Genomic DNA, 24811 nt, shown 5'->3' with positions numbered 1-24811 from the left:
ACTATCAACAGCTGCAAGAAATAACTGATGTTTTGAAGAGAAAATGGAATTAGTAACAAAGTGGTGTAGAGGATACGGAGTACTGGACGCAATCAGAGGAGTGAGAACGCGTGGAAGGGGTGTAAAAGTTGTATTACAGACGAAGTCTTGTAGATAAGCAGGTGGACGTCGTATGCGAGGCTCACGAGTAATTGTCATAGGCAGAGGACAAGGTTCATGTGGTGGAGAGATACTCCCCCTTTCGTCAAGCACTGGTGTGAGGGCATTAGGTTCTAATATAGGCAACTCATCATAGTCAAATATGGAGACTTGGGTTGGGAGACTACGAGTTGGTGAAGTAGGTGGTGACTCTGTAAAAGGAAAGATATTCTCATGAAACAGTACATCGCGAGAGACAAAGATTTCCTTAGTAACAATGTCCATTACTTTCTATCCCTTTTTGTTGAAAGGATAACCAACAAAGACACATCGGCGGGAGCGAGCTTCAAATTTGTCACTTGGTTTAGGTACAAAAACAACCCAAGATCTTTAAGTGGTCATAGGAAGGTAAGGTGCCATATAAAACCTCATAAGGACATTTACCACCAAGTAGTGGCGTAGGCATCCTATTAATAAGGTGAGCAGCAGATAAAACACATTCTCCCCAAAGAGTAAAAGGTAGATGGCCATCAAAACGTAAGGCCCTAGCAACGTTGAGAATATGGCGATGACGACGTTCTACACGACCATTTTGTTGTGGGGTGTGTGTGCAAGACAGCTGATGGAGAATTCCCTGGGAGGAGATAGCCTCTTGGACCAAAGATGACTTAAATTCAGCCCCATTGTCAGACTGAATTCATTTAACTGATGCATTATATTGAGTGCGTACCATATTGAGAAACCAAAGTAAAGAAGTAGAGGTTTCATGTTTATCGCGTAACAGAAAAACCCATATATGTCTACTAAAGTCATCGAAAATTGTTAGGAAATACCGAGCACCAGTAGTGGAAGCCGTGCGATATGGGCCCCATAAATCACAATGAATTAACTCAAAAGGATGCAAACATCTTTTATTATTAATGGTAAAAGGACTTCTTGATTGTTTGGCTTGACAACATACATCACAAGGAGGTAATTTATTTGCATGAGAAATAAAAGGTAACAAGGACTAATAACGAGGAGACGGGTGTCCCAAACGACGATGCCATATGGTAGGAGATGCCGATGAACTGATGGTTTGGACAGATGCAGATGATGAGCATAAGATGTACACCCCTTCATGTTCAACACCCATTCCAATCGTCCTCTTCCTCTTTAAGTCCTGCAGTAGACAAAATATAGTTGATGAATAAAGCCATGCAAGATTGTTGGAGCAATTGAGAGACAGATATCAAGTTGCATGTTAAAGATGGAACATAAAGAACATTAGAGAGATGAAGAAATGAGCCCAAAGTAACAGTGCCACACTGTGTAGCAAAAGTGCGAGTGCCATTTGGTAGGCCAACAGAACAAGGAGAAATGGATTGCACATTGGAGAGATATGATAGAGTGCATGTCATGTGTTGGGACGCACCGCTATCAATGATCCAAGATGGATTACAGATCTTACCTGTAAGTTTTTCAACTGAAGGTGTAGAGGGGACAACCAACGACATGAGGTGTTGAAGAATTTCAGGAGTAAAATCTGCAATATTAAGAGATCCCAAAGATGATGCAGTGGAAGATGGAGTGGCATGTGTGTTAGTAGTGTGGGCAACACGAGCATGCGCAGATTGTGTACGAATGTTGGAAGAGCGTCCACGTCCTCGGCCACGTCTAGTGTTGGGACGTTCGGGATAGCCAATTAGCTGATAGCACTTGGACACATCATGGTAGGGTTTGTGACAATACATATATGTAACCTTAGGCTTAGAAGTATCACCATGATCCTTGGAAACAGCACTCGAAACTGCACAGCCCAACGCGTTAGTAGGAGCATCATGAGAACGAGCAATGGCTTTATGTGTCTCTTCTTGAGTAACCATAGAGAAAACACGGTTGATGGTGGGCAAAGGTGTCGTGTTGAGAATCTGAGTAATGAGACTACCGTAAATGGTGTGATCAAGGCCCATGAGAAATTGGTAGACGCGATCATTTTCTGCTTCAAGACGGATGGATTTGGTGAAAGCACAAGTGTCTCCAGCAGTGCAAGCATCTAAAGGACGAGTGGACTCAAGTTCATCCCATATTGAACGAAGCTTGGTGTAATAGTCCATAACGGATGAGCCATGTTGCTTCATAGTGGAAAGATTGGCCTTGAGATGAAATATACGAGGAATGTTGAGCAAGGCAAATCGTTCTCGGAGATCATCCCAAAGACTTTTGGCTGTTTCAAAATAGTTGATGAGAGGTTGCAATTGTGGATCGATGGTGTTATGGATCCAACTATTAATCATGGAATTTCATAGAATCCAAGCGTAAGCTTCGTCAAAATCATTATCATCAGGAATCACAATTGATCCATTGATGAAACCAAGTTTATTTTTGGCTTTTAAGGCATTTTTCATAAGCTTTTCCCAATTATCATAGTTAGATTGGCCACGAAGGAGGACCGTAGTGAGAATAACTCCAGGATTATCTGAAGGATGGAGATAAAATGGTGATTTAGGATTAGTGACTTTGACTGATATTGGTGCGGAAGACATGGTGAAAAAAAAAGGTTTGGAATCGTTACTCTCCTGATACCATGTAAGAAGATGCTTTCAATCAGCAGCTTGATTTTATTGATGAGTTAAGGATCATATATATAATAGTCATCGTTACAACCGAAACGCAAAACAACAACAAATTTGAATATAAAAGTAACAAACTCTAAACAAACTGATCTTATCCTGATAACATGTACAGTGGTTCGTTGGATAGAGAAGGTTATGAGTGGGTGAGGAGTGATATGGACAAAATACATATAAATAAAATGACATCCTATACATAAGAATACTTTCACTTCTATATGTAATCAAGCAACATGTAGAGAATATTTATTGTATATATATATTGAGAGCAACCTCGACTCGAAGGAGGTAATAATGACACTCTTGGATAAGTGTTCGTTATTGGTTTTCTCTTACTCTAATCTTTACATTGTTTGTCCTTATGTTGAGGGCGACCAAGTCTATTTGGACTAGGAGATATGTTGTCATCTTTTTATGTACATGTATAAGTGCATCTTGTAGGAGATGGGGATGACATTGCCTTTTAGTTAAGGTAGTTAAAATTGAGATTCTAATTCAATTTGAAAATTAGTTATGAAAATTTCAATTTTACGTTTTTTATTTTAACTACACAATAAATGCATATCAATTCTTTTCATTTTCATTATAAATATATTAATTAATTAAAAATTAAGTAAGAAGTAAAAATATAATTAAATAAAATACTAATTAATCTTATCTTAAAATTTAAAATGACATATGAATAAAATATTTTTCATCAAACTACCTAATATAAAAGGGAAGGTAGTATTAAATAAAAGTATAATCAAGAAAAAAAAACATTAGTTCTTTAAAAAATAAAAATAAAACCTTAAAACATCAATAATTAATACTAATCGGTAAATTAATGAAGAAAAAAAAAAATAGAATAACTATTATTTTAACATAAAATAAATTAGTAATAAATATAAAACACCAATTATATCTTCTCCACCTTTAAATATTTTTTATTTTCTTAATAAATCCTCAAATAAAAAATATTTTTTTAATATTTATTTTTTCCTAATTTATATATATATATATATATATATATAAATGATAGGTAAAATACGATTTTTTTTCTGGAATATAATTTTTTAAAATATATATATAGAAATGGACTCCCTGAATTATATTTACAGAACTATAACTCTTCACTGTGCAGAAATTCGGTCTCCGGGGATCCAAATTTTGACTTGCAATAATGTCACCGGAGGAGACATTTGGCTGCCGGAATTCAGTTCCTAGGGAGCCAAATTCCAAGCAGCTTTTTAATTTATTTTTTTCTATTTTTATTAAATTGTTAATTTTTTTAAAAAATAATTTACAGTTTTTAAACAATTTAAAAAATATTTAATATTTAAATAATATTTGTTTAATAATATTTAAGAAAAAGTAAGTTAATTTTTAAATTTAATAAATTAAAAATCTAATAAGTTATAATGTTAATAAATAATAATTTTAATAAGTTATATTTATAATAAATTACAAATTTAATAAATAATAATTTTAATAATTTATTTTTATAATAAATTAAAATTTTAATAATGTATAATTTTAATAAGTTAGAATTTTAATAATATATAATTTTAATAATGTATAATTTTAATAGTGTATAATGTTGATAATTTATAATGATAATAATTTATAATATTAATAACTTAAATATTACATTGATAAAGAGAGAGTGCATTAAAAGAAAAAATTCATAACATTAAGATACAGTGAATTATATAATCCACCAGTAGAACCATTACTCATATACAACCCACCTCCACAATATTTAGACTTCCCCAATAAAATCCAACAACATGACACTGAGTATAGCCATCTTCTAGAACGTGAAATGGTTGTGTATCCACTTAGAACACTCTTTGTTGGCCAACGCTTCCAAACAAAAGAACAAGTGCAAGACGCCATAAACAGATTTCACATTGTCAACCACTACACTTACAAGGTTAAGTTGTCAAGCACTACTAGGCTTGTCATGGAATGCATTCACCACGACTGTGGTTTGAGATGTCGTGCTATATTGTGCACTAGAGAACAACATTGGAAAATCATGATCCTTGAAGGCCCCTCACACATGTGTTTCCCCACTCATCTCACAAGATCATAATAAATTAGGATCACGAATGATTTCTCAAACCATTCGTGAAATTATTGAGGTTCATCCATCCACACCCATCTCAACCATCATAGCCCACATCAAATCGACGATGAGTTATACAATCAACTACAGAAAGGGATGGTTAGGAAAGCAACATGCCATTGAAAACATCTTTGAAAATTAGGAGGAGTCGTACAATAAGTTATCAGGTATGTTGCAAGCAATGCAAATGTATATTTCGGGCTTTATCTAGAAATTAAATACGCAACCGACATACCAAGGAGACTTATTGGACGAGGGGAGTTTTTTATTCAAAAGGTTATTTTGGACCTTTAGATTTCTAGTGGAAGAAACGCAACATCCGGGAGAAGTTCGAGCCACTGGAAAATTTACAGTAAGGCTAGATGAGATGTGGTGCGATTGTGGCAAGTTTCAGAAAGTTCATATCCCTTGCTCGCATATACTCGCTTCATGCTTACATGTACATCACGACTATGAAAACTACATATCTCTAATATATACCTCACAACAAGTTGCAAATGCAAAGGTGTACGAAGGACAGTTTGGAGAGCTCCGACACAAAGATTATTGGCCTACTTACACTAGTCCAACTTTGTGGCCAAATTCGGAACTCAAGAGAGCTTCCAAGGGTCGACCCAAGTTCAGCAGGATTATAACAGAGATGGACATTAGAGAACAACACAATCGTGTCAAAAATTGTTCCTATTGTCACACTCCTGGTCACACTAAGAAGACTGTTCCAAATATTGGTCATGCATTTAGTTACCGCCATCATTGATATTTATTGTTGTAATGAGTTTTAAGTCTGATAAATGTAATTTTTATCGCAAATATAATTAATATATTTAATACATACTAATTTATTAAATTTAGTAATTATAAAGATATTTAAATTGTATATATTATTATATTTATTATTTTTTACATTTTTAATTTATTATAAATATAACTTAGTAAAACTATTATTTATTAAATTTCTAATTTATTATAAAAATAACTTATTAAAATTATTATTTATTAAATTTTAAATTTATTATAAATATAACTTATTAAAATTATTATTTAATAACATTATAACTTACTAGAGAGGTTGAAGCACTTTGTGCTTCTAATAATTATACAAAATAAAATATTACAAATCATAGAAAATATAAGAATTACTTTTTTTTACATTAAAGATATAAAGGTCCACTAAAAAGTGGAGATCAAAAAGGTAATTATTAAAATGTATCCATTTTATAATAGGTATAAATTACATTTTTAATTTATTATATTTAAAAAACTTAATCTTTTTAAATATTAATAACCAAATTTTATTTAATTATTACATTTTATTAAATTTAAAAAAAATTAAAATTCTATTTTTAAAATATTCAATTTAATAAAAATGAAAAAAAAAGTAAAGGCAGCTTGAAATTTGGCTCCTGGAAACCGAATTCCAACAGCCAAATTATAGCTTCGATGGCACTATAACAAGTCAAAATTTGGATTTCCAGATACCGAATTCTGAACGTGCAAAGAGTTCTAGTTATGTAAATATAATGCAGGAGGTTCATTTCTATATATTTTTTTTTAAATATTATTCCAGAAAAAATTTCTGTAAATACAGGACCTAAATTATACTTTTGCAGACACAATTTTCAATAAAATAAAAAAAAACTATTTGTTTCTACAAGAACAAAAATAATAATAAAAAAAGTAAGTCACGGATAGCAAGGGTTGTAATGTAGTGTAAACCTCACCTCACTTTATCTTCGATGTTGGTATTATCTTTATCATACACTCAACCCAGGCAAAGTGCCACTATTTGTAGTAATAACTTCCTCATTGGCACTCTCTCTCTCTCTCTCACACGCACTTTCTTTCTCTCCATTCCTCACCTCATGAGTTCGGAAAGAGAAAAAGAAAGTTGCAACTCTCGCCACTTCTCATGGCTCATCAAGTCCTGCTTCCCCAACCCAAACGACACCGTCGCCAAATTCTCCTCGCATTCGCAGCCCCACCCTAGTTCCCCAGCGCCCGCAACCACCATATCCTCCCTCCCGGACGACATCGTTTTGAACTGCCTCTCCCGCCTCCCCCCCTCCTCCCTTCCCGCCCTCTCCCTCGTCTGCCGCCGCTGGTCCCACATCCTCCGCTGCCCCCACTTCTCCCAGCTCCGCCGCCGCCGCCGCCTCCTCCGCCACACCGCCGTCGCCATCGCCGCCACCGCCTTCGGCTTCTCCGCCGCCACGCTCCTCGACGGCGCCTGGCACCCCTCCCTCTTCCTCCCCTTCTACGACGCCCTCTCCCTCGACAACTTCCACTCCCTACTCGCCCACGCGCGCGTCGCCTCCGTCGGCCCCAGGATTTACCTCGTCGGGAGAGCCGCCACGTGGCAGTACGACACGTGGGCCGCCACGGTCTCCGCGCGCGCCGCCACCATTTTCCCGCGCAAAAAATTCGCCCTTGCATCCCTCGCCGGAAAACTCTACGTCGCCGGCGGCGCCGCGAAGACCGCCGCGGTCGAGGAATTCGATCCCGATTCCAACGCGTGGCGCGTGGTTTCCCACGCGCCGCGGAGGAGGTACGGCTGCATTGGAGCATCTTTTGACGGCGTTTTTTATATTATTGGCGGGTTAAAAATTGGCGCGTCGGAACAGAGCGTGTTGTCACGCGCCTACAGTGGTGCCGAGGGTCACGCGGCTTATGCAAGTTCAATGGATTTGTTTGACGTGGAGGCGCGTGTGTGGCTTCGGAGCCGCACCGTGCCCGGAGGCGGCTGTGTGGTGGCAGCTTGTGCCGCCGCCGGGCGCGTGTATATACTTAGCAGCCACGCGGTGGAACTTTCATTTTGGAGTTTTTATGCTAAAAGAAATAACGATGGTGAGAATAAAAATGATAATGATAACGTATTTGGAGAATGGTGTAAGATAAAGACTCCGCCACTACCTGCGCAAGTTAGAGTGGACACTAGAATGAGGTTTAGTTGCGTGGGAATTGAGGACAAGGTGTTGTTGATTCAGAATTTTAATGAAGTGAGAGGGTTAAAGAAAGGGTTTGTTTTGGTTTATGATTGCGTGGCCGGAGAGTGGAGTAGAGGGGTGGATTTGCCGGAGGTTTATCGACGCGCCGCCTATGTGGGTGTGGAATGCTAAGTTGCGCCGACCATGTGGCATCATTGTAGTGTGACCAGCAGACAGTGGTGCGTGAGGGTTCATAGGATAGGGTGTACCTAAGTTGTGGTCCCCTGCATGAGTTTGGTTAGTCTTTGCGGTGATTTTGATTGGCTTGTTCTCTCGAATGTAGTTTCCATTCTTTTATTGAAAAATTAAACAATGATTCACATTTATTGTTAAAGAATCTCGTTTTTGTCTCCCGAGTTTAAAATTTTTGCTATTTTGACCACCTGCAAAATAATTTAAGTTTATTTTGATTCTTGGGTAGTCAATTAGTCGTTGTGTGTTTTAATTGCTGGAATGGAAAATTGATAATTGGAATGGTTTCAAGTGGGTTTGATTAATTTGTATTCGAGAGTGAAAGCTAATATGCTTGTTTGTTTGTTTGTTGTTTTCTTTAGGTAATTTGTCCTAATCATTAAGTTGGCCAATGCATTTAAATTTGAATTGCGTAGATGCCACTGAAGTTTCTGAACATGATGCAATAAAAGAAAGATTAATATAAAATATCTCTGTTGATTTTTCAAATCATAATATAAAATGTTGAAAGATTAATCACGTTTAACTATGTAGATGGAGGCTTAATAAAAAAAAATTGATGGTTGAACGAGAATTAGCACACTAGGCATGTGAGGGCTAGTGGTGCAACAATAATGCATTGTTGATCTGAGTTATGCTCAGTGTGCGACTTAGAAAACCCTCAATAGATTGCAGCCTTGCACTTAATGGGACTTCTGGTTACGTTATGAATAATAGCATTTGTTTTTGGATAAAACAGGCAATTCTCAAGCTTTTTTTATGCATTTTTAGTAGGGTGTTCGTAAAATTATATTGAACTAAATTGTGTTGAAAATTAAATTATAAAAAATTAAAGTATCTTTTTTATACAAACTAAATTAAACTATATTTTAAATTCAGTTTAGAAAATTAAACTATTATAAATGTAGTTTAATGCACTTTAGTAATAAAAAAAGTATTATAATGACTTTTGTTTTAATTGTTGCATTCAATCTGTACAGGTAAGAATTTTTATTATAAATAAGACCATATTTAAAGATAAATCAATGTTGTTATCCAATTATTATACATTACCATGAATAATTAAAAATATTAATCTTTAATATTTATTTAATAAATTATATTTACGATGATTTTTAATTGATTTGACTAGGTAAATAATACATTAAAATTATTTTTTAAAAAAAATACATTGACTATAAATCAAATTATTTAATACTTTAAGTTTTTTTTTTACATATTTTTTTTTAATTTGTCTTGTCTATGTATGACTATTCTTTATTGTCATTTTTACCATTTTTAGTTAAATAAAAAAGAAAAAAAATGATATTTTTCAGGAGTCACATGTTTTTTTCCTATAAATATTTAATTCAACTACATATCTATTATTCAAATTCGAGAGAATTGATTAAGTTGAAACAAATTTCATACGTTGATAGATTATTTAAAATTTATTTCAAACTAAACTATACTTGAGAGCTAAATTGAACTAGACTATGAAAAAATACTCAACTATTTTTTATAAAAAATAAATTGAACTTAATCTCAGTTTTAAAAACTAAATTACTATAAAAGTCAGTTCCGTTTTATTCAAATTACAAAAAAAAGTTTGATTTAGAGTACAAAAAATAGTTAGATTTAGTACAAAGTATATTTTAAATACATGGAACATTGACTAATGGTTCTATAGTTACTATTTATGTGAGTTTGAACTGTTTTGCCTTAGTTTTTGATGAGCGATTTTGGTTGACTTATTACTTGGAAGATTTAATTTTTTCAAATTAAACCGTGTTAGACAAATTTTAGTTTATTATTATAAGTTTGAGAACAAGAGTTAATTTGAAATGATAAAATATTTTTTTATAATATAGTTTAGTCAAATTTATTGTAAAAAAATAGTTCAATTTAAATTACAATACAATTCTACCTTTTAGAACTTCACTAAATTAGAAAATAGTTTAGTCTAGTTTTCTAGACTATTTTATACTTTAATTCAGTTTACATGAACTACTTTTATAACTCAATTTAGTTAATAGGTGATTTAGTTTAGTTCAATATTTTTGAATACTCCCAATTTTGAGGATGTATATGTAACATGGGTTCCATCTTATTGGTTGGTAAGTTTTAGACGAGACCACTATACGGTTGTTTGCAGGGTAATTTAATTAGGATATCTAGACATTTTTATTTTGTTATAATTTTCCTTCAACTTGTTGTCGTGCCTCTCTAATTCTTTTTTTTATCTTCAAAAAATGAAGTTTAGGTGTGCTGAGTTTAGAATTTACCAAGAACATGGTAGATCTTTGTGAGCATTTATAGAAATACTTATGGATTACCTTGTCACAACCCGAAAATTTTTGATCTCGCGATCTATGGTTTAGACATCTTTTTGAAGATCTCATTAATTAAAGAATGCCCGGACACTAGACTAATTATTCTTAATTAATAGTTTTGAAAATAGGTTCATGGAGTCGTCACCAATGTTTTACTCAAAACATTGGGAAAAGAAAAGGTTTTTAAAGATCCAATAATGACCTTGATAACCAGAATTGGGTTCGGGGGTCGATTACATGTAGGGAAAGTATTAAGCACTCCTACAACGCTCTTAATCGGTACCCTTATGATGAAGTTAACATAGTAAGAATTAATAATTTAAATATTTAATCTCCTTTATTAATGACTATTTACATGCTTGAAATTTGAATTACACAATTGACTCTAAAATGTCTACATGATTGCTTTTATTATAACAAGATTTATTAAAGATAAGAAACAAAAGGGAGAGAAGAAGATTGACTGAAATACCTCTTGGACGAGCTCTATTGAATCTTCAAATATGAGGATTTTTAGGCGCTTTTTGGCTACCTTTCACACTACAATATGTCTCACAAAACTTAAGAAATACAATAGGAGGGAGAGAGAGAGAAATTTCGAGCTCTAAGGAATTTTGGACGAAATTTTTTCCAAGAACTGTACCCGACTCGTCTATTTATAGACATCAAAAAGTTTCCAAAACGGCCCGTTCCAAAATCGGAACGACCCGTTCTGGATCTGACCATTCTGTGTTAATTTTCAACTGGAACGACCCGTTCTAAAACTAGAACGGCCTGTTCTAGAGATGAGATTAACACATAATTGACTAGGCTAGAACGGCCGTTACAAACAAGGATTTTTAGGCCTTTTTAATAACTTGGAACGACCTATTCCATTTTAAGGAACGACCCGTTCCAGTTTCGGGAACGACCCGTTCCAGTTAAGGTTTTAGCCCTTTTTTAGGATCTTGGAATGACCCGTTCCAAACTAGGATTTTAGGCCCTTTTAGGAACTTGGAACGGCCCGTTCCAAATTGGGAACGACCTGTTCCGGTAGCTTGTTTGGGCTTTTAGGCCTTCTTATATCATGTCCTGTTATTTCCATGCTTGGGAGCTCCATTTCTTTGATGATAAACGTCCATTTCATTGCTTTTGTTGGTCTGGACGAAATTAGGTGTCTACAACTGCCATTCTTTACTTGTCGTTTGGAATAGCTATGTGTTGCTTTTCCAAAGGCAAGTAAAGACGTAGAAATTTCGTCCAGGTCTTCTCTTCGTCTCTTTGGTGCTGGGGCTTCTGCGTTGTTTCCCTTGGATAGGTGTATTTGCTCGTATCCTCACCCTTTAGAGCAGTTGAGTGTTGGTTGCGTACTCTATTGGGTAACAAGGCTGACAAAATGTATACCTGATCTTCAGTCTTCGAGTAGAAGCTCCATTGTTTCTCTTGTGATAGTGAGGTGAAAATTTGGATCTTTACTCTTGTTTTGACAATAGATACCTTCATGTTATTTCCTTCGGGTAGACGGTGTTTCTTATATCCTTGCCCCTTGGAGAAATCGAGTGTTGGTTTGTATGCTCTGTTGGGTGTCAAGGATGGTAAACCAAAACATCTAGGCTTCAAGATCCATGTGAATGCCCCATGTCGCTTGCTGTGTCCGAATCTTCTCCTTTACTTCAACAGTGTAGATGCCCCCACACCATTTCCTTCGGGTAGATGGTGTTTACCTGTATCCTTGTTCCTAAGAGCAGCTGAGTGTTGGTTTATATGCTTCGTCGGGTGATAAGGATGGTAAACTTGTACCATCTAGGCTTTTGGCTTTGATGTCGATGCACCCTACTGCTTCTGCTTGCTTCATGGTAGTGTGTTCCTTTATTTGTAGCTTGTTGAAAAGGGAGTATATTCTGAGCTCAGCCTCTCCAGGCTAGACTGATATTTAGGGCTTCAACCGACCCATTGCTAGTTTTGGAATCTAGCAACCCTCACCGATCTTGTACTAGTTTTGGGGATCTAACAACCATTACCGATCTTATACTAGTTTTTGGGATCTAGCAACCCTTACCGATCTTGTACTAGTTTTGGAGATCTAGCAACCCTTACCGATCTGTACTAATTTTAGGGATCTAGCAACCCTTACCGATCTTGTACTAGTTTTGGGGATCTAGCAATTCTTACCGATCTTGTACTAGTTTTAGAGATCTAGCAACCCTTACCGATCTTGTACTAGTTTTGGGGATCTAGCAACCCTTATCGATCTTGTACTAGTTTTGGAGATCTAGCAACCCTTACCGATCTTGTACTAGTTTTCTCGTTGGTGTTGTGGGATGAAAGACTCCTAGGTGGATGAGAAGGAGATGTTTGATGTGCCCCAGTGTTGGTGGGCAGAGAAGTGGATTGCTGGTAGAGATTCTGATGCTGCCCCCTGCCATAATGAGTATTGTGATGCCTCTCCAGGCGTTTGCTTGTGGTAGTTTTTTTTTTAATTTCATGTTTTGTTTAGCTTCAACTTTTTCATATTTGAAGCTTTTCTTTTTCTGCTATTTTTATAAATGCTTCGACTTTTTCAACATTTATGAAGCTCGCCTTTTTCTCATGTTGTTGCTTTTTCTCTTTATTGTCACACTACTACAAAAACACTATTCAACATCGCCACATCTACATCGGTTTAAGTAGAAACGATGTAAAAGAAGAACGCGGTGGCATTTGTGTAATTAAGTGAAAAATATAAACATGTTTACATCGGTTTAGTAGAGAAACGATGTAAATATGAAGAATTTTACATCAGTTTTGATAGTAACCGATGTAGAATTCAAATCTGAAAAATATGCTGCGCGTCATTTGTTTGATACTCTCTCTACTCTTAGAATGAAACCCCAATTGAATCTTCTCAAAACCCTAAATCCTCCTCAAGGACGCCATCGTCCGCTCCTCCACCGCCTTCCTCACTACTAACTCTGTCGCCGACAGGCAGAAGCTCCTCGGCCTCATTGTCCCCGTCCTCCGCTTCCTCCGCCACTACCCCACTGTCTTCCACGAGTTCCCCCACCCCCGCTGGCCCTCCCTCCCTTGCTTTCGCCTCACCGAAACCGCGCAACTCCTCCACTCGCAAGAACTCGCTCTCCACCAAACGCACCAAAATGATGCCGTCAGCAACCTCTCCAAGCTCCTCATGAAGACCCGCTCACGCGCCCTCCCCCTCCACTCTCTCTACGCGCTCAAGTGGGACCTTGGCCTACCCAACACCTTTCATAACACCTTCCAATTCATGAACTCCCCCAACGACATCGTTTTGCTTAAACTAATGCGCTAGCCTGAGGAACTCCCACTTTCTGCTTTGTAGAGGAGCAACGAGGGTGGGACCCACTACCAGGAATTCAAGAAGGGGCAATCGACGTTGGCTTTTCCGATGAATTTTTCGAGGGGATACGGTGCTCAAAAGAAGGTTAAGGCATGGATGGAGGAGTTCTAGAAGCTTCCCTATCTCTCTCCTTAAGGTGTGGTTAAGGCGTGGATGGAGGAGTTCCTCATCCTTCATGTCAGTCTCATAAATGTTGAAATCCTCTCCTTATAAAATTGTATTGTATAGCCCTTTACTTCTACTTTTTTATTTTATATTTTTTTACCCAGATTAATCCTGATTCTACTAAAGGATACAAGTCACGTGGCATGGCATGAGCAATGCTTGGTCAATGGGATGAAGCTGTGAAGGATCTTTAATTCGCTTCAAAGGCAAGAACAATTGTCTTCCAATAGAAATCTTGGAGGCATGCTTTGTGGGTTTCTTGGTGGCATGCTTTGTGACTTTCCAGGGGTTCTAATATTTGGTTTTATATAATAAAAAAGGATAAAAATCCTGCTATCACAGAGATTAAAGCCTGCCAAAAAGTAGTTTTGATAAATAAAAAATTACTTCAACCACGTTAACGCTAATGTACTATTTCTCAACATTTTACATCGGGCGATAAAAGACCTGATGTAGTTTTGTTCACTTTCTAAAACGGTTCAAGAAACGATGTAGAATATCTTACATATTCTACGTCATCTATAACTACATTGGTTTCAAAACCGATGTAGAATAGTCAAAAGAACCGATGTAAAATGTTGTTACTGTATTAGTGTCATCATTGGTGGAGGGATCTATTCCCATGATGTTATTCGCTGAATCTTTATTGATGAGTATTATTTTGGAAGCCACTCCTGGCTTTGGTGAGGAAATCATTCCTGGTCTTGACATTCTCTTGGATTATCCTTCATTTGGTGAAAAAGTAAGGTGTGATGGCCTCTTCATGCTTATAGGCTTGATTATTCTTCCTCGTCTAGTTCTATCCTGTCTTGTTGTTGATGTGTCTTTCTTTTCTTGGTGGCTATATGAAATCACTTGTATGGAATACCCTTGTTGGGGCTAGGCTCTTTGACATGATCTTGGCTCTTAAGGCACTGTCTAGCTGTTGATCTTTTTTACGAGTTCTTCGACCTCTTGGTTCCTCCAACAAGTGATGGATAGACACACACAAAGAATGAAAGAATGCAAAAGAAAATGCAAAGCAGGAATGGATTGGATTTTTTTTCATTTTTTTAAGTGAACTTATACCCTTTTGTGCACACTTGTGCCATATGCATGTTATGCAATGATGCTTCTATGCTAATGCTTAAAATGCAAATTTATTTTTACTTTCAAGAAATTAATCTATGTGCATTGATCAATGACATGGATTGTTAGCCTTTAGCCCTGTCGAATTCAGTGTTGCTTCTTGAACCCGAGGTTTGTGTAGGTTAGCCCTCTCGCTTGTACCGAATGTGATATGTTAGCTCGTAGATCAGGTGTACCTAGACTCTATTCTAGGACACCTCCAACTTTTTCCTGTGAGTGTTCACTGTGCATATTTCGTGTATCTCTCAAATTTATCTTAGTGCCATATAGGTCAAGAGGAAAGAGAGGAAGGGGATATATACATATATTTTTTTCATAAGTTTTGTTAGAAAGGAATTTAAAAAAAAAATGTTTTTTAGAAGAATGGCTGGACAAGGTAGGCCAGTAGTTTAGGCTGATGAACAAGCACATTCAAAATGAGGAAATCATTTTCTGCGTTAGCTCATTATTCCCTTCAAAGTTAAGCGATGACTTGGGATTGCATATTGATTAAATGATCTTCCTGAGCCGCCTTTCGATTTTCAGCTCGGGATGCTGCTTTGTCCTAACTTTTGCCTAGGTTACTTGAGATGTGTTCCCTAGCGGACATTTTCTTTTTTGATCCTCACTTTTGCCTAGGCTACCCTTTTTGTTTGTGGCTCTCCTAGCGGACCTTGCCCTAATTTTTACGTTGCCCTTTTAGTGGATTTCTTGTTAGGCTTTTATCTTTGCAGCATTTGTGATCATCTTTCATTCCTTCATTAAAGGGGGATGCCCCTTGCACTGATTTCGTTTGGACTTTTATCCACAATTCATGCCAAATTTGATTGATCTTTATGTGTTTTTTTATTAAGACATTATTTTTAATGACGTTCTTATTTCAAATGTACTTGTTCATTTAAGGTTTGTTGACGAGGTTTAGAGTAGATAAAAGGGAGAAGAAAAATGAAGTAGAAAAGTGTATGGCATTAAAATAGAATTTTCAATTTACTTGTGCCCATTTAATGTAGCTCGAGGGCCCGAGCATGCCTCGAGTTCGTGATTCGTACACAGAGAAGTAAAGGGAGGTTTCCCCTTAGAGAGGCCTAGGTTGTTTGACTGTAGGGCTAGTCCTACACTTGCTTGGATGTGGCACTTCAGAAGATCTCGTGTAGAGGGAGGTCCTTTTGCTTCTTCTCTCATGAAGGTGTTGTCAACCCATATGTTGAGACTTTCTTAAGAAGTAGGAATGGGTAGAAGCGATGATAGAGCTTTCCATGGAGTCTTGCATCTCAAGAGGAACATTCAAGTTGTCTATTGATTTTCAGCTCGAACAGACATTGCTTTTTTTTTCTTTGCCTAGAATGCCCTTTGCGGATTTTTATTCTAGCAGCTTCTTAACAAGCAATGCTTCTCTCTTGTTGAAATTACCTTTCGATAAACCTCTATTCACTTTGCCTTAGTGTTTGAGGAATTCATCCTCCTCAGGTTCTCTTTATTAGCTTGCAACTCGTTAGGAGTGTGGATCCATCCATTCCTAGTCGTTTCTCCTATTCCGCTTGGATTTCACGGTTGCACGACACGGATGTATCCTCTTGGGGCAAGAGTTGGAATCTTAATGATTATGGAGTTCTTTACCCTAAACTCTTTATGCATGGCTTACTTTCCATTACTTTCGACTAACGCACATAGGCTAATTTCCCTTTTTATTCTCATATATTCTTTTACAATGAGGGATATGTTCTAAATGAATGTAATGAAGAATGTAGAGAAAGTTGAGAATAATAAATATCAGTCTCATTGATTTGTTTATCTGTGAATGCTCAAATAGATTTTGATAGTATTAAGCGAAAATCTATATTAGATTCTAAGAAGACTTACTTTAACAAAACATATCAAAGCAAGGGGCCAACCATTTTTTTAATTGATTTGGGCTTTTCTTTAGAGCGTAGATACTGTCATATATTAAAGCATTAACTTTTCTTAACTTTCTATACGTACTGCAACCTAATCCTCCTTAGCTAATAAAATAAAATGAATGAAATTAATGAGCTAATGTAGAATGCGTGTCATATTTTTTTTACCTAATCTTTATCATGTTTCTATTATCTAAAGGGAAATGATGCATGGTAAAGATGAAATTTCTTTTATTCATTTTTTTTAAAAAGAAACTACCTATATGATGTTAATGGAATGCTGACCTAAGAATGTACAAAGGGGTATAAAATTTTTATTATTATTATTTATTTCTTTATTATCTGTTTGCTTATTTTAAAATTTCAATCCATCTTATTAGAACAAAATAATACAAACAAATGCACACACACATGCTCAATCAACATACACCAATGAATAGTCACATCCAAATCCTTGGTCTATGGTCCCTATAAAAAAAGTGCATTGTATAGGACAATTCTAATTATCCCCACTTTGGTCTTAAGGCCCCCAAGGTGCCCCCATTATAGGGACCCAGTATCTCTGTTGCCGTCACCTGGCAAACTCTAAGGTCTGTCGCAGTATTTCAGGCTAGAGTAACCAGTTACCACTTTGAGTGTGATTTCAGACAAGGCTCGCAGGCTCCAAGGCCAAGCTTGGGCCGGTCCTACGTCAACCACTCCCTATGTTTAATACCCTCATGCCCCCGGGTGTAGGGGGACTGTTATGTGCTATGGTTTGTGTACAGTTGTTAATTCAAGCATGTGCAGAATTTAAACAAACAAATAGATATCAAAGCCAAACAAAGAAAACAAACAAGGTAAAGGGGAAAAATATTTAAATTATTATTCTTATTTTATTAACTTCATCATTTATTTCGGCCTGACCCTCTATAAACATCCCTAGTGTAGTCGCCATCTGTCGCAACCCGAAAATTTTTGATCTCACGACCTATGGTTTAGACATCCTTTTGAAGATTTCATTAATTAAAGAATGTCCGGACACCAAACTAATTCTTAATTAATGGTTTTGAAAATAGGTTCATGGAGTCGCCACCAATGTTTTACTCAAAACATTGGGAAAAGAAAAGGTTTTTAAAGATCCAATAATGACCTTGATAACCAGAATTGGGTTCGGGGTCTATTACGTGTAGGGAAGATATTAAGCACCCTTGCAACGCCCTTAATCGATACCCTTATGATGAAGTTAACATAGTAAGAATTAATAATTTAAATATTTAATCCCCTTTATTAATGACTATTTACATGCTTGAAATTTAAATTACACAATTGACTCTAAAATGTCTACATGATTGCTTTTATTATAACAAGATTTATAAAAGATAAGAAATAAAAGGGAAAGAAGAAGTTTGACTGAAATACCTCTTGAATGAGCTCTATTGAATCTTCAAATATGGGGATTTTTAGGCGCTTTTTGGCTACCTTTCACACTACAATATGCCTCACAAAACTTAAGAAATACACTATATTTGCATGAGAAACACTCAAAAGATATTCTTGACAAATTTCCTTCTAGAACCTTCCTAAAGAGATATTATCTATATTTACCTAGTATTGTTAAAAGAAAATATAACAATACTTATATAATGAGTTTAATAAGACCTAAGAACTAAGGATGAGAAAAGGATCCTAACAATACTCCATCATCCAATCAAACCAACGTTGTCCTCAAGGTTATAGAATGACTTCAAACCATGTTTTGCATTGTTAAATTCTAGTGGCGCTTTCTCTTTTGAAGCTGAAAATGGAGATGTTGTGGCTCCCTAAATCTTGATCATATTAAGAGAATTATAATTTCTAACTTTCCTTATTGAATCTAAAGCTACCATGATGGGTTCATCCTTGTAGTTCCATTGTTCCTTTATGTACTTCACCATTGATGAGCTAAGTAATCTTGGTTCCTAAACATCATGTCAAGGTAAAAAATCTAACAAAAAAATTAATATTACTTTCTACTACATTAGCCAAAATATAGAGGGGGAATCCACACAATCTTATAACTCTCCTTCAACTACTCAGTCAAAATTTGATCAGATGTTTGTCGAACCAACAAGAATATTCTACTTGGTTGAGTAGCTAAAATTTTGAGATAAACAACAAAATCATATTATTTTATAGTTTAGACATGCCAACCTTCACTTTTTTAATAATTTGTAAGAAAAATATAAAGCAAGAATGTTTAGATTATCAATGTGCTCCTCGTAAACAAGGTTTAACAACTTGGCATACAAGTTTCTCTCTTGGTGGTACAAAAGTACCTGTCTTTTGATTATTTTGGTGAAATTCAAAATCTAAAAATTGTTAAATGCTCTAGTTGGAGAGTTATCATCTAATTTCCTCATCATATCCCATGACCCATCTTCAACCCGAGACAAAATAATAAGCCCTTTATGGGATGCATGAAGGCTCTCTTGCTTAATCATATTCATAATTTTAGTTATGAACTATTTCATCTCTACCTTGAAAGGTGAAGTTAGATGAAAAACACATAGAAGGGGGGGTTGAATATGTGTGTGTGTGAATGTAGACCCCTAAAATTGTCCGGGTCGGAAATAAAGCTTGAAGACTCTCGAAGACTAAAGGAAAGTCAGCCGGAAGGACTCCTGGAAGACCCTGGAAGACCCTAGGATGATTATCTGTAGGTTTAGAGGTCTTAGAGTAGCAAAAAATAAGAAAGTGGAGGGAATGAAGCCCAATACGGCCTCCCAAGAGTTCAGTACGGCCGTATTGAACATTTTAAACTACAATACGGCCGCACTGAACTCAATACGGCCGTATTGAAGTTCAATACGGCTGCATTGAACTCAATACGGCTGCACTGAACTTCAATACGGCCGTATTGAGGTTTTTGAACTTCAATACGGCCGTATTGAATTCAATACGGCCGTATTGTAGTTCAAAACTTCAATACGGACCGTATTGACCCCCAGAAACCGTATTGAGCCTCTTCCCTATAAATATGACGTCAATGGGACGTCATTTCACACTTTCACACACAGTTTTAACCCTCTTCTTGAGTATTCTGGGTTTTTTTGAGCAGTGCTCTGCCTAGAAATCACTCGGAGAGTTGATCCGACGAAGTTCTTGAGTCACGAGCCATTTGCTTGAGTCTCGAACCTAGTCGAAGGGAAATCCTCCGGATTTCCATAGTTAAAATTTTATAGGAGGGAGCGAGCGGTCTTGTAGAGGGAGGGAACGCCAAAACGCTTCCCAATTTCTGTCAAGATATATAAGAAAGCACGCTTCAAAGGTTTATCTCTTTAAAGTCCCTTCTTTTACCGCTTTCTGTGTGTACATATTTAAACTGTCATCATGTAGATAGTTAATTTATAATTGCTTAGAATAAATAGGGGTAATTTAGTAATTTCGCACTATTATTTTTAAATAATCTGTCATAGGGAACCCGAAAGGGGCGCTGTGGGGTGCTAACACCTTCCCCACGCGTAACCGACTCCCTTACCCGACTCTGGTTGTAATGGCCGAAGTCGATTTTTGAATCGATTGCCTTAAACCTCTTTTTCCAATGTTTTGAGTAAAACATTGGTGGCGACTCCATGAACCCTTCCTTTTTATGAAAACCGCTAATCCATGGAGGGTCCCGATTGGGATTAACATGGATTGGTGAGCCTTTTAATAAAATTGCTCGTTTGACAAGGTCTCAGTTTGAGAAAAAGTCATTCTAGCAATCCATATTTTTAAACAAATAAAAGAGTCCAACCATCCTTCGCGAATGCCGAAAGCCCGTTTCGGGCCGGTGGCGACAGTGAACAAAGCAATTTTGAAAACATTTTCGCAAACAGATTCTCTTTCGTCCAGTAAGGTAATATCAGTGAATGCTGAACAAAAACTATCCAGGACTGGTTTAATAAAATCATTTTGTGTATAGGAGTTTCATCGTCTGCTAAGAAAAAATACTTCATAAACGAAAACTGTTCTTTTAGGATAATCTGTTGAACAAATATAGTTTTCGTCTGAAGATAGTTTTAATAGACGATAAGCGTTAGACGAAGTTTTCACTATATTAAATCAATCAAATAAACGTGTGTCTGAAACATAAAAATAGTGCAAGTATTTTTATACTGGTTCACTCAAACTGAGCTATGTCCAGTCTCCTTCAAATGAAGGGTTCCACTAGATAATCAATGAAGTACAAGTATTGTTTGTTCAACCTCTTCAGGCTCGCAGTGTGTATTATAGACCACCCAGGTCATGACCACTCCTGGTCCCAAGTATTATCAACTACTTCTAGCTCGTCAGCTTCACTCGCAGACGCCAGTATTCTTTACTCAACCATTTCTGGCTCCTAGTGAGTATTGTCGACCAACTCCTGGCCCACTAACTTCACCATTAGCGCTAGTATTCTTTGCTCAGCCACTTCTGGCTCTTAATGAGTATTCTCGACTACCTCCTGGCCTGCCAGCTTCACTCACTAACGTTAGTATTCTTTAATCAACCACTTTTGGCTCGTAGTGAGTATTCTTTGGCAAGTCTCTCCAAGCTTTACAAGTATTCTTTCCCTAGCCTCTTCAGGCTTTACATATGATAGCTGAATTGGTTTGGTTTGAGTGTTTGGGTTGCTCTCATAGAGATGATAGATAAGATTATACACTCACTAAGGTATGCGACCTTAGTCTTTACAATGATTGAGTGTTTGGTCTACTCTCATAGAGAGGATACATAAGTTGGTGTCCTCACTAAGGTTTTTGTTCCTAAGATGCACACTTGGAACTCCTTAGTCTACAGAGATAGTTATCCTATGGTACATTTGACTCTATATGCTCTATCTCTGGTTTCGTTGTTTCATGGGCTTGATATCACTTTGTTAAGAATGCAAAGCCAAAGCCAAAAGCCAACCTTTCAAGGTTTGAGATAGTGATATATATACTGACTTGTAGAATTTTCCCGTTGTAAGTGTCCGTTGAAGCAGATATAGTTGTTTATGACTAGTTTGATCTTCTCATTTAATGCTTGAGTTCTTGCATTAAATGTTGCTTCCTGTGATAGACATTGCGTGTAATCTTCTTTGCCTTGTTAGCAGTTGTGTTTGAATTTAGCAGAGACCTAGGAACCTTTTTGTCCTTTTCTGGTTACATAGCTGTAGAGTGTTGTCTTTATCTGAAAAAGTGATGTACTTTTTCTGACACATGCATGTTTTTGCTTTTGCGTGCTTTTCTTATTCTTCTTCTCCTCCTTTGATCACGCGTTTACGTTGAAAGCATTTGAGTGATTGTAGACGATGCCTTGATTTTTCTTTTGAGACTTGATTCTTTAATTGCTTGTGTGGCAGTTTTTGTCTACGTCTGTTGGTCCTATGCATCTCAATCTGAGATTTTCGTCTGAACATTTGAGTTTAATGCTTTGACTTTCTTTTCATCTGGTCAACGTTATAGATGGACAGACTTTGTTCTTTGTCTGAAGTGTCTTTGAGTCTGTGTTGTCCTTCATCTTCTATGTTGTTGACTTTCTTCTGATCTTTGACTCATGTTTCGTCTATTTTCTTATGTTGCACTGGGAGTTATCCTTGACATGCCTTCATCTGATGTAGGACTTATAGTTGTCTAGCGCACACATTATACTTTATTTGTTAAATCAGCTTGATTTGTCTGATTCTCATGATATGCGTTGCCTTGACTATTCTTTTTATTAGAGTTGGCCATCTGACTTCATCTGATGTTTAATCCATGTTTCTCTAGTTCCAGATTTAGCCCTTGTTTGGCTTTTCATTTGATACTTTAATGTTTCGACTTATAGTAGGCCTCATCTAGTGTTTGTTGAGTGTTCTTCTATTTTTGATCGGACCTAATCTTGATGCTTGACTAGCCATCATCTGATTCTTTTGTTTAGTTTGTCTAGGCTTCATAGATCTTGTATTTAATGCATTTGATCTTACATTAAATGTTTGCTTGGTGATTCTGGGTTATGTGAAGTCTTTTGTATAGTTTGTTTACTTCTATGTCTGACTTCGATCATAACCTAGGAATATATATACTTTCCTGGCATTGTAGCTGTAGAGGCATTGTCTTTTATTGACTAGTAGGTGTACTTGCTCTGACACATGCAACTTTGACTTGTGGACAAGCGCTAGTCCATTTTTCTCTTCTCACTTATTCTATTTTAATGACTTCATGTATTTTTTTTAGAGTGTGGATGCTAGGTAGTTCTTCTCGTTGTAACCTAGTAGACTTCAGACGCAATTCAACATTTTTTGTTTTTGTCTAGAAATTTGAGTCTCCGTCTAAGAGATAGATTTTGACTTTGATTGCCCATCATTTGTGGTCTTGTATCATCTGAGGCTTCATTATTTTCCTTCTTATGTTGAGCTTGTTTTCATTTGATCTCTTCATCTGATGTCTTGTAGCTTTTACCCTTTATCTTGGTTGCTTGTGCTCTATTCTTTATTTTGCATTGTGTTTGTGTTGGGAAGGAGGCATTGTATTTGTTGTATTGCAAGGTTTGTAGTTTATGGATAGCTTTGTCTGGTGTATTTCCTTCTTTTTGATCAAACTTCATCACCTTCATCCGGTGCTTAGCTTATTTTACCTTGGTTCTGGTGTAGAAGGTGGTACATGCATATTCTTTATTCTTCAACTTGCCTGTACTTATGTTTTTATCTGAAACACTAACACATTTGTTAGAGATAACAATATGCATTATATTTGTCTCATTCAAAACCTTACTGGGAATTGCTTCGTCTGACTTAACAAAAGGTTCATTATCAAATCAGAATTGAATTCCTAGAATAAAATACAAGCAAGAAGGGAAACCAACATAATTTCATTTGGCATATGCAAATGAACTAATTTGTAGATGAACATTAAGTTCAACACAAGTAACTACTATGATCTTCCTAAATTTAACCAAAACACCTTTACTTTTATAATTATATTGGCCTTGAACTAGTCTGTGTACATCAAGTCCTCTATCTTTGGATTTCTGAATGAGGTTTGGCCCACAGAGCCAATCCAAAAATGATGACAACAGTATTGCGACAATGACATATACAGAAGTGATCATGGTCATTCTTCTTATGCATTCAATAAAGGGTTTGTGTTCAATAAGGAGTCTCGTAGACATAGAGGAAGAAAGAATAAAAAATGATACCTCCAAAAGGATGAGGAACTAAGCGAAATGGACCTCGATGACGTTGTTGACAGCCTTTTGGAGCAAGACATCAACGTTGGGGATGGGTGTGTAGAGGTTGACAATGATGTCAAAACTCTTCTAATGAAAGTTCTTATGCCACCTAACACTATGTTTCCAACGAAGCATGCATTATGGGCTTGTTCACTAGAGCAATCACTACCATTCACAATGAGTTCTCCACTGCCAATGTTGATGTCTTCTCAGTTGTTTGTTGCCTCCACAGTGGTGAGTGCGTCTATTTGTGATAGCTCCAATATCTTGTTCTCCACTAAAGCTAGTTGGTTGATGTAGAAGGGAAATGGTGGGTAGATCTATGAGACATATGGAATTTGGGAGTAGATATGGGTAACATCTAAATTGTCTATGTACTAAGTGTTGGTGGTGGTTAGGGTTTAGAAGATGTATGGAGTAAAGGCATGACTTATGGAATTAAGATGAATTTGTGTTATGGTGGTTGGGGTTTGGAGATATGGGACTTACAAAAAATGGTTTGATAGGTAAAGGGTGTAAGTATTTTCTGGAGGGTAGTATAAATGTTGGTAAGGTGGTGGTGATAGTTGTGGTACCCAAGGGTGGGCTTGGGGTTGCAACCAATAAGAAAGATGGTGTGAAGCAAACATATATGTAGGGTGGTGGTTGTGGTAGCATCGAAAGCAGTTGCTGTGGTTGTGGTGGTGATGAAAACACCATTTGATAGAAACTAAAAGTTATACTATCACTACTCCTCGAATCTACCATTAAAAGGCTATAAGAATGTTATAAAGACGATAAAGACAACAC

General features: G+C 36.5%; 2 protein-coding genes across 2 annotated transcripts; one reads left to right on the top strand and one right to left on the bottom strand.

Annotated features, from left to right (window-relative positions):
• Positions 1-1262: 1262 nt before the first annotated feature.
• Positions 1263-2414, bottom strand: LOC145954945 (uncharacterized). The gene has a single exon (XM_083069638.1). The coding sequence runs from the start codon at positions 2412-2414 to the stop codon at positions 1263-1265; it is 1152 nt and encodes a 383-aa protein (XP_082925764.1).
• A 4186-nt stretch (positions 2415-6600) lies between these two features.
• On the top strand, positions 6601-8170 carry LOC109816206 (Galactose oxidase/kelch repeat superfamily protein). Its single transcript, XM_083068265.1, has one exon. The coding sequence runs from the start codon at positions 6723-6725 to the stop codon at positions 7974-7976; it is 1254 nt and encodes a 417-aa protein (XP_082924391.1). The 5' UTR covers positions 6601-6722; the 3' UTR covers positions 7977-8170.
• The last annotated feature ends 16641 nt before the right edge of the window (positions 8171-24811 follow it).

The sequence above is a fragment of the Cajanus cajan genome, chromosome 2 (assembly GCF_000230855.2).
Source record: "Cajanus cajan strain Asha chromosome 2, NIPB_CcT2T_4, whole genome shotgun sequence".
NCBI lineage: Eukaryota > Viridiplantae > Streptophyta > Magnoliopsida > Fabales > Fabaceae > Cajanus > Cajanus cajan.
Note: the sequence above shows the minus strand (reverse complement) of the source record. Positions and strands in the feature narration are given on the sequence as shown.

What these genes read in the sequence shown, in the direction of transcription:
- LOC145954945 (XM_083069638.1), bottom strand. Translation starts at nt 2,414, where the DNA reads ATGATTAATAGTTGGATCCATAACACCATCGATCCACAATTGCAACCT.
- LOC109816206 (XM_083068265.1), top strand. Translation starts at nt 6,723, where the DNA reads ATGAGTTCGGAAAGAGAAAAAGAAAGTTGCAACTCTCGCCACTTCTCA.